We start from the raw sequence: 10,680 nt of genomic DNA, 5'->3' as shown, positions 1-10,680 counted from the left end.
GTCTTCAGTTTGGTATAAATTAATTTTAACTGTCAATAAAATTACAGTCTCATGTTTCTGTTTTCAGTGCATGTTATTTTTATTCAAGTTATTCCAACAATCACCTCTTAGACATGACACTAAAAAAAGAGTATTTAAACATAAATTTACAGAGGATGTTTTATTAAATACATTTGATGGCCATTATTGATATTTATCCTACAGAATTGGCTAGTGTTTCAAAAAATATCTAATACAGTTGGTAGATGAAGTGTCAATGATCTTAATTATTAAAAAAAAATGTCTCAAATATAATACAATATGTCTCAAATAATAATTCAAATTACGTAATTATTGAGAGCACACATACTTGTGTGCATTCTCACAAATAATATTTAAGCTGTTAGTAAAAAACCAAAAAAAAAAAAAAACAAAAAGCATTTAATAACTTCTAATAAAACATAACTGCAGAAACAGACGTGTGAGTAAATGACTAAGCCAGACGACACAAATGCCCATACAAAACACTTTGAAAACACTGAAAGGACGCTTCTTTAGGACTTCTTGTACTCAATTCTTTCAACTTTAACGTCATCTCCAATCAGCTGATACACATATGTCACCACCGTTGATGCCTGGATGTCCATTAATACAAAGGATGGGATGATGTTGCTGAAAGCAAAACAGAACAAAACTGTTTTAATGACTAAAGGCAAATAGCAGCAGAATCAGCACATTCATGACATTTTAATGTCTAAATATACTACTATTATAAGTATATACACAAAATTTATATATATTATATATACACATACATACATACATATACACACACCTCTAATATAATAAAAAAAATCTTGGGAAGAGAGACGAGACGCGACTTTCTCAGAGAGACACTTTCACGTCCCGTAATGAGACTTTGGGCCAAGATATTTAAACACGCCCGGGCCAGAAATAAAACAACGTAGAATGTCATAAAGAATTCCAAAATGTTGCCGTGATACACATGTAGAGCAAGTTAGAGACAATGGAAGAACAAAAATTCGAAAGTCTCAAAAAAGTGACAGTAAAGGTCGCATTAGTGCAAACAAACGGAAATTATTACTCTGTGAAATAATGGAACAGTGAAAAGAGATTGAATATATTGTTCGGATTTAAACTAAGTCGGAGACTTGTAGATGGTCTAATTCGTGTTGCCATCAGGGAAAAGTAGTGTTTCTTCTCAATGAAGAGGGGTATTTCACGAGAATTAAAAGTTTTGTTGTTTGGTGAAAATGAAATCCCCGAAGGACAAGACTTTATGCAAAGAAACTTTGAAAAGCCCCGCCCACACCTAAATCATTTATAACCACGCCCACAGTTCAATCATTTGTCATTTGTGTGAATGCTATTGTCAGACACAGTTCATGTAGAGAGAAAGAAACAATACGATACTCTTGGGCAGTTATACGTTGCGTTGTCACGATGTAATTCATAAAACAGAATCAAAATTCAATGCGATATTGACGAAAAGGTAAAAGCAAAAAGAGATTGAATATATGGACATAGCTGATATGACAGAACTATGCAGATATTGTTCAGCTTTAAAGTTTAAGTCGGAGACTTTCAGATCGTCTAATTTGTGTTGCCATCAGGGAAAGTAGTGTTTCGTTCCAATGAAGAGGCGTATCCGCGAGAATTAAAAGATTTGTTGTTTGGTGAAAGTGAAATCCACATACGAGAGCATCAGAGATGTAAAGTGGCTGGCGCATAGTGCAGGCAGGGGGGTTGGGGAGCGTAGCCCCCCTAGTATATAATATATATATAAACAGGTCATTTGATTACAATTCTTGTGATGCCCCAAATCTCCAAAGTTCAAATGTCCATTTTTTCCTTTTCCTGTTGGAGTTACACAGCTCCAGCTCCCAGATTCATTATTTATGAACACAATGGGGATGAACACATGGTCAGATGTTCCCCTAACAATACGGGGGGTGGGCAAAAACATGTTTACAATTGTGAGTATACGAAACACAGAGTTTATTCTTGTATTATTTATTATTGTATCATGTATTTGTATTATTTGTCTTAATATTCTTCTTATAATTATTGTTATTATTTCGGATCGTTCCTTATCATACCCTGCATGTCTTTTTCCATACAAACAACTGTACACCTACTTTTGCCCACCCCTGTATATTACTTGGATAATGAAAACATTTGCCGTTTTAAAGGCTATATCATTTAGGCCCACAGACATGAATGGAGAGTGGCGTCTTAACATTTTCCGACAAGCTCATTTTAAAGTGGAATCACGATGATTAAACAGATTTAAGAACTGTGAACCCACACACCTCTCTAATGCGTTGTAGGCGCCAGTGGCCGAGCCAGGGTTGATATAAAACTTGTTTTCATTTTCAAAGGCCTCAAACTTGTGCGTGTGCCCAGAAATGAGAATGTCCACATCCAACTGCCTCTGCAAGAGGGCCAGACTTGCAACATCTCCCCAAGGAATAACCTGGTGGCCATGAATCAGTCCAATTTTAAACTGTCCAACTGTCACCACTTTCTGCTCAGGATAGTTTAAATTCTGTAAGAAAAATTCAAATTTAAAAGCAATAAAAGAAAAAAAAAAAACGGAGAGGACATAACCAATGCAGATTCTGAGAACACCCACTTTATCATCTGTGTGTCTAAGGAGTAACTACACTGTTAACTATAAACAAATACAAATGATTCAAAGACTTTAAAACGGTATTTATAACATTACTAGCTGAACTACCCAGTGTTGCCTAGAAGAAAAATGAAGTGTTTTTTTTAATTAAGAAAAATATAATAAAAAAACACAACTTTAAAAATAAAAATAAATTAACAAACAATGAAGACTCACTAACGTGGTTGTCTTGCGGTCTTGTATGTATGTTATCATCCAGTTGGCGCTCAGTCCCGGCCAAGTCTAATTTCAAAAGCAACAGGGGCTCGGTGGTGGTGCTGCTCAAACATAAAGAATGCCAACAGTCACCGCCAGTTCGCCCTCTGGTGGTCGTTCAGAGTGTCAACTGAATGATAACATGCATACAAGACCGCAAGATCACAAACCCAGAAGGAGATGGGTTAGGGCTGATTTCACCCTACGGTATATTTTTACTCGACCAATGAGGAACATGTGTACCAAGTTTCATGAAAATTGCTCCAGCCGTTTGGAAGTGATGTTAGAACATACATACATACACACACATACATACATAGACTTTTATATATAGATGAAGCACCTTTATTTGCCAGGGACCCCGACTTTTACGCCCGTTCAAAAATGCGACACTTACATTTCCTCGTCCAATCTCACATAAGTTTCTCAGACGTACTTAATTTTGTTGCAGCAGCGCAGTTACCAATTTCTTTCGCTGCTTCAACGACGTTTAATTTAAAACCAGCTTCATATTTTCTTCTGATCGAACGATCCATAGTAGATAAGTGATGCTCTTACGATAAAGGTGTATGAGGGTGTGAGATACAAAAAACACAACACAGTGCAAACGTCACTTCGGAATAGTTCGGGTATTACTGTGTGGGCACAAAAGAGAGAGAGCGAGGTCAGGAGCACACGCTGATACAGAGCATTGCCGCACCCACATAGAAGAAACAGCCGTGTACTCCGTGGTTCCTCTCTCAGGTGGACGTTAGCATATCGTAATCTCTTGGACCAACAGCGTGAGTTTTCCGCATTCGACTTACACCACCGACATTATAAAATACCAGAAATTATACAGTAAAATCAAGTCCGACTTATCCGTGGGTGGACTTAAACGCGAGTATATACGGTCATAAAAACAAACGACTAAGACTCGCTAAAGTGGTTGTCTTGCGGTCTTGTATGTATGTTCATCCAGTTGACGCTCAGTTCCGGCAAACTCTATTTAATTTCAAAAGTAACAGGGGCTCAGTGGCGCTCAAACATAAGAATGCTGGCAGTCACCTCCAGTTCGCCCTCTGGTGGTCGTTCCGAGTGTCAACTGGATGATAACGAGCATACCAGACCGTAAGTTCACCCTACAGTATTTTTAGTCGACCAATGAGAAATGTGTGTACCAGGTTTCATGAAAATCACTCCAGCCTTTCGGAAGTGATGTTGGAACATACATACATACACACACACATTGACTTTTAAATATAAAGATGACTTTGTGTTGATCGTTAAACAGTTTTACATGGACATAAAGTGCCTAGAAAACAAACTGTTACAGCAAGCACAGGCAGTTTGCCTTAAAGGATATGTTTGGTATGTTTCATAAACACAGTATACACACATTTAACATGCAAAATTGTGTTCTAAAGTTAAGTGTTTTCTATAAATTTTAAAAATGGTCATACTCCGAGCCCCATGGTTTCCACTATACAACACCATGACAGGCTCTGTTTTTTTAATATACAGAAAAGGCTGAATTAGTTTCAGAATACAATTTCACGTAGTCAATGCATATACTGTACACCATGTTTGTGAAGAAATAACGTCTACTTGAAAAATGCAGAACATATCCTTTAAGTTCTGAGCCAGAGTGTGCAATACTGGCTGTGCAATTCTAACCACAACACTGACTTGACCGTATGACCGATTAAGAACTGACTTGAGAGTTGCTTTGGACAAAGATGTCCAACAAACAAGCAATGGGAAGAAAGAATTAGAAACACTGAGACATGATCAACAATGCGCATCTTCGGGACCAACCTCATCAAAATCTCCGCGGACAATGTGAACATCCCCAGCCAGAGTCTTCAGGTAGTCATAGCTCTCTTTGGTGCACAGGTTGCCCGTGCACAGGATATGCTGGATTTTCCCGGGTACCAGCAGCTTCTTGAACTTTGCTGGCAGCGTGTTACAGCGGTGAGGAATGTGGAGATCTCCAAGAACCAGAACCAACTTACCAAAAATAAAAAGAAAACCAAAAATCAACTGGCATCAGGTTAAAAGACAGGACAATCCAAGAGCAAACAATGGAGTTTTAATAGAAGAATCATTTAAAGAGAAAAGAACCATTTTATCATTCACTTTCAGAATTAATATGCAAATTATTTGAACTCACCTTTGCCAAATCAGCTATTAACTATTAAAATAAAGAAAACAAATACTAACCTATGGAAAACAGCAGTAACTGAATAGCCAAAGATAGGTGATAGGTCTCTAATACAGTATGTTTTTTTTTCCATTAAAATGTTGAAATGAGAAAGCTTTAAAAAAAAATTATTAATTAAATTTGGTTTAACATTTCATATTTCTTCTCCATGCTGGGCAGACAACTCCATTTTATCGACATTGCTCCTATGCCCTCAGCACTAAAGGGTCCACTAAAACCAGAGCTTACACAGCTTGGCCCGAGACGGTTTTAGTGGCTCACATCAACCCTGTACAAGCCAGATACTATACATTATTCCTTTATTATTATTATTTCTTTGTGTGAGTTCACTAAAGCTGGGAAAAACACAGAAAACAAGACATCCAGCCATGAATAACAAACGGACACAAGTTCTTAATCTCAGCCCTGGGACATTCAGATTGTTCTTCAAGCTAATTTCTTAATTGGTTCTCGCTGCTACTAGAATGTGGCATTTCATCAGACAACTTGTATCTGCTCTCATTTTGGTGTTTTAGGAATTATAAATGATACCATGCTAACTGCCAGCCACACACTTGCATCTGTTGAAATGGCAAAATACGTAAGATGAAGGGCTCTGAACCTTAAGGGACTAAATCAACTAGGATTAATTGAAAAGAAGAATGGGACAGCAAATGGGGAGACTGCTCACCACTTGAAACGATGGAAAGAGAGGCATATTTCTGTTGGACAGTAAACTGTATTACAAACTTCTAAATGGATGTAAACCACCACATTAAATGACACGCTCCATGAACAGCAGGTATAAACGAGATTTGTTTCAGGTACAGGGACAGCATGGTAGCGATGTATACCTGTCTGTTACACTAGGGCATTGACTGGTATCGGAGAACCAGAGGGCTTATCAATAACGCTTAGACTCGGACATGCAGCACCAGCCAAGGCCACGGAGCTCAAGGAAGGCTTTGGGGATCTGCTAGTTAATAACGAATGGCAGAATCTAACAGGAAACTACAGAGACCAATATTCTTTAGGGGCCATAGTGGCTTAGATATGAACACTGGAACCGAGCTGACAGAGAAGGGAATACTCTAAGAAGATGATAAGGTTATAACTGACCCGCTACCTAAGAAATGTTCACAAACATACACTTGGGGCCAACGTGTGCATTTTTTTTTTTTTGCGTTTTTCAGTCATTTATTCACGAATCAATGAGTGATGTTTTTAAACCATCTTATGTATGGTTGGACATATCGGCTCAAGTGCTCACTCACCTAATGGGAGCATTGCATTTACATAAAGGTCTACCACACAGATTCAACAGAAATATGAAACATCAGTAAACATGAGACTCCTAATCATGAAAATAAAAAGAGGCACAAAATTCTTAATCCCAAACCCTGGATTAAAACAGCAACAGACACTTAACACAGACAGAGAAGCACTACTACAGAGAGCAGCTTCAAAGACACATACAGTATTATTCAAAGCCATAGCACTAATTATGCAAGCCCAGCTTCCACCAGCAGTTTGAAGAGGGGAAACTTACTCTGTGACCAGCCTGAATGGAATGGAGAAGTTGATTGTAGACAATGGGTTCAAGAACAAGATGAAAATGATCAAAAGTTAACAAAAAATGAAACAGAAAGTATTAGGGGAAAATTAATGGCAAAATAAAATCAAACGTAATATTAGAAGACATTGTAAAAACAACACATTTAAAAAAAAAAAAAAAAAAAAAAAAATGTACTTAAAGACTGATAAACTTCTATGGGAACGGTATGGTGTTCAATCAGAGAAGGGCATATTTTTGTTTGTTTATATTTTAAGTCAAATGATAAAACAAGGAAATAAACGTTACTTTAGTGACACTTTAAATAAATTCAATAGAACTGAATAGGTCCATTTAAATAAACTAGCAAAGTACAGATTGTTCAAATTAAAACTCCAATAAAGTGGGCACTGGAGAAGGCATATATGATAACAGGCTTGTTAAAGCTACACACTGCCCTACAAAATATTTTATGTGTCACCCAAGGATGGAAAGACATAACAAATATATCAAATGAGCATTGTGTACAGCAACTATTAAATATTCCTAGCTTATTACAAACATTTTTGCCAGCTGTACATTGCCAAACTCGTTGATCCTGGTTTGTGCCAACAGGCCGCTAGGGCCTCCATGTCAAATAAGACATAACGGCTGCACGAGTGGTAAGACGAGTTAGTACGCCAATAGACTTCCTGCTATGGTACAATCAAACCTGAAGTGACGCCAAAGTGTCGGTTCACAGCCTGTAACTACACACCTGCTTTTCAAGGTGCTGCCACGCTGTGAACCTGGAATGCACCATACTTGTGCTTGACTATTTGTGTAGCCGTCTTCCTGGGTGCTAACAACATGGACAGTAAATGCCGACACAGGATTGGAGCACTCGTGCGTGTCTTAATAACGGGATCCGGGCTGACTGATGCACAGTTATACCAATTCTAAATTAAACGCCATTGAATAAATATGTGCAAATAATCTCAGAGTCATACTAAGTAAAATGTACAGCTTACACACATATTTATCAATTAATGATATGTTAAAAAGAAACACAAAATGTTTACAGCGAAAAAAAAGCCAGGCAAGATAAGAAGTCTTCGCTCTGATGATAGCAATTCATCGTACTCTGAAACGGCTTCTATTTAACTCAGTCAGTTGTACCAACATGCAATAAAAAGATCCATCACTGTCCCTATACCCAAGAAATCAAATCCAACTGCTTGAATGACTATTGTCCCACAGCACTAATGCCTATAGCAATGACGCGTTTCAAAAGGCCAGTCAAGAACTACGTAAACACTTCACTGCCAAAACAACTGGGCCAAATAAATTTCCCAAAAAACTTCAGTAGACACACAGAGGAGGCCGTCACCTTGATTCTGCATACAGTACTGGCCCACCTGGACAAGGGGGGGGGGGAGTCATATGTGATTGCTCTTTATACATTATAGTTTGGCATTTAACAAAATAAACCCTTCTAAGCTCATCACCATGCTCAGGGACCTCATTCTGAACACCTCTATGTGCAGCTAGATTTTTATCATCCTGGGAGGCAAACCCCAAGTGTTTCGAGTGGGTGGCCACACTTCATGATCCCTTACTCTAAACACAAGCACTCCACAGGGCTACGTTCTGAGTCCTCTGCTGTACTCCCTCTACATAACAGACTGCATGGCTATACATCACATTATCATCAAGTTTATGGCAGGCCTGACCTCTAACAATAAAGAGCAGGCCAACATAGATGAAGTGCAGAGCCTGTCAGAGTGGTGTGAAAACAACAGTCTACTCCTAAATAAAAGCAAGACAAAGGGTCTGACTGTAGACTTTAGGAGAAAGCAGTAGAGGCACTACCACCACCTCAGAATACAGTACTCTGGTGATGAGGGTGGACAGTTTCAGATATCTTGGCGTTCATTGACCTCGGTCAAGAATATCAACATCTTGGTGAAAAAGGCACTCAGACACCTCAAGGAATTTCGGGATGCCCTCCCATTCCACCACTAACAGGATCCTGACAGAAAATATTACTTCCTGGTTTGGTAACCACAAGGCTATGCCGAGGGTAGTGTGGTCAGCAGAACACATCACTGGGTGTGCACTCCTTAACTTCAAGGACATCTATAAAAAAAAAAGTGATGTCGGACAAGGGCAAAGCATATAGTGGAGATAACTGCCATCCCAAGGACAGCCTCCTCTCTGTGCTGGTGGACAGTAACACTGCCTGAAGACCAGAGCTGAGAGACTGACCAGGAGTGTCTGTCTACAGTCTATCCACATCTAGAATATTGCTCTATTGTTCTCTCTCTTAAGCTATTTACATATTTTTATAATTTTAATATAATGCATACTATAAATTCCATTTACCATAATAATTATTACTGATATTTTATAGATATTATAAAGTAGTGTACTATTGTTTATTGTCTCGGAGTCTACCAATTCAACATGTACTGTGTGTATAACTGCCTGTGACAAATGAAATTGGATTTGAACTTAACTGGCAGCCTCACGATGTCCTTAACCTAACATAACCTTGATGTACTGGCACATACGAAGTGCAATAAAGTAAAATAAAAATAAAAAAATCTTATTTAATTGTGGATTCAGTTAGGACAAGGTTAGTGTGCATTTTCAAGAAAATTGATGATCACTTCAGGTTACTGATTTTTCTAAGAGTTAGTTTTCAATCAGCGAGTTTGTTATGACAAACAATCGGGATTAGCAGTTACTTCTGTTAATATGATTCATGCGAAGAAACATGGCTTCAGGGTCTGTGAACGTAAAACAGATTAGATTATAGAAGAACACGACATTACATAAAGAAAAGGAACTGCATCTCCGTTTGTCGCCAACTCTTCATCTTTACATCTGCCGTTAATCAAGCAGGAGGAGGACATGATCGTTTACTGCATTTTTCGGCTCCCTTCAGTCATGTGACAGATCACCATCCAAAGCCTCCACCTTCCTTTACTAGGCCAAGCAACGGCAGCCCACCCTCTATAATCCGTGCGTACATGCAGAAGCCTGCCCCCCAAAAAAACTGACATCCTGCGAATAACGCACAGTCTCTCACCACAAGGACTTCTTACCATCTTTCAACCTGCCCCACTAACAACCTCTGCACTTCAAAAGCGACAGTCGATAGATCCTGCACCACCTAGCCGTCTCCGGAAAAAGGGAGTCTGCAAGTAGCCAATCAACATGCGCGTGAATGTAACGTCATACGGAAAGCGAATTAGCTCAAAAGACGCAGGAACCATTGCCCCTACATAAGCTACCTTTGAAACTTTCTAATTTCCACAGGCAAGCATTGTCTTCCTGGCTGATTACATACGAACATAATCCCCTCATGGGTGTTTAACTTGATAAAGATATTAGATACAAAACTAAAACATTTATCATGAACTGTTTTAAAATTTATATTTTATTGGTAACACAATTGTTTCTTAAAAATGGGCATTTACCTGTCTATTCGAATTTTTTAAAGAGATATGAAATTTTAATATCAAGTAAAAATATTATTGAACGGTATTGGAAGCCATTCCTTTTGCGATTATTAAATTATTACAAAATGTAATTCTAGATTTTAAGATAAATTTTGATTCAAGGGTGGCACTGCTGCCTCGCAGTTAGGAGACCTGGGGACCTGGCTTCGCTTCCCGGGTCCTCCCTGCGTGGAGTTTGCATGTTCTCCCCATGTCTGCATGGGTTTCCTCCCACAGTCCAAAGACATGCTGATTAGGTGGATTGGCGATTCTAAATTGGCCCTAGTGTGTGGTGGGTGTGTTTGTGTGTGTCCTGCGGTGGGTTGGCACTCTGCCCGGGATTGGTTCCTGCCTTGTGCCCTGTGTTGGCTGGGATTGGCTCCAGCAGACCACCGTGACCCTGTGTTCGGATTCAGCGGGTTGGAAAATGCATGGATGGATGGACATGCAGGTTAGGTCAATTGGCGATTCTAAATTGGCCCTAGTGTGTGCTTGGTGTGTGGGTGTGTCCTGCGGGGGGTTGGCGCCCTGCCCGTGATTGGTTCCCTGCCTTGCGCCCTGTGTTGGCTGGGAT

The 10,680-nt window shown here is 39.1% G+C and overlaps 1 protein-coding gene across 1 annotated transcript; it reads right to left on the bottom strand.

The window, feature by feature from the left end:
* Window positions 1-54: 54 nt before the first annotated feature.
* vps29 (VPS29 retromer complex component) lies at window positions 55-9,829 on the bottom strand. The gene is made up of 4 exons (XM_028824900.2): window positions 9,711-9,829; window positions 4,685-4,876; window positions 2,313-2,548; window positions 55-651 (listed from the first exon to the last, which is right to left on the bottom strand). Exons 1-4 carry the CDS (start codon window positions 9,711-9,713, stop codon window positions 534-536), a joined length of 549 nt encoding a protein of 182 aa, XP_028680733.1. The 5' UTR covers window positions 9,714-9,829; the 3' UTR covers window positions 55-533.
* Between the last annotated feature and the right edge of the window lie 851 nt (window positions 9,830-10,680).

Source organism: Erpetoichthys calabaricus, chromosome 18, assembly GCF_900747795.2.
Source record: "Erpetoichthys calabaricus chromosome 18, fErpCal1.3, whole genome shotgun sequence".
Lineage (NCBI taxonomy): Eukaryota > Metazoa > Chordata > Cladistia > Polypteriformes > Polypteridae > Erpetoichthys > Erpetoichthys calabaricus.
The sequence above is the reverse complement of the archived record's forward strand: the minus strand, read 5'-3'. Positions and strand labels throughout refer to the sequence as shown.

What these genes read in the sequence shown, in the direction of transcription:
- vps29 (XM_028824900.2), bottom strand. An exon ending in TCCGCGGAGATTTTGATGAG is followed by an intron (nt 2,549 to 4,684) that starts GTTGGTCCCGAA and finishes TTTTTCTTACAG; the next exon opens with AATTTAAACTATCCTGAGCA. An exon ending in GCCTACAACGCATTAGAGAG is followed by an intron (nt 652 to 2,312) that starts GTGTGTGGGTTC and finishes TTTTGCTTTCAG; the next exon opens with CAACATCATCCCATCCTTTG.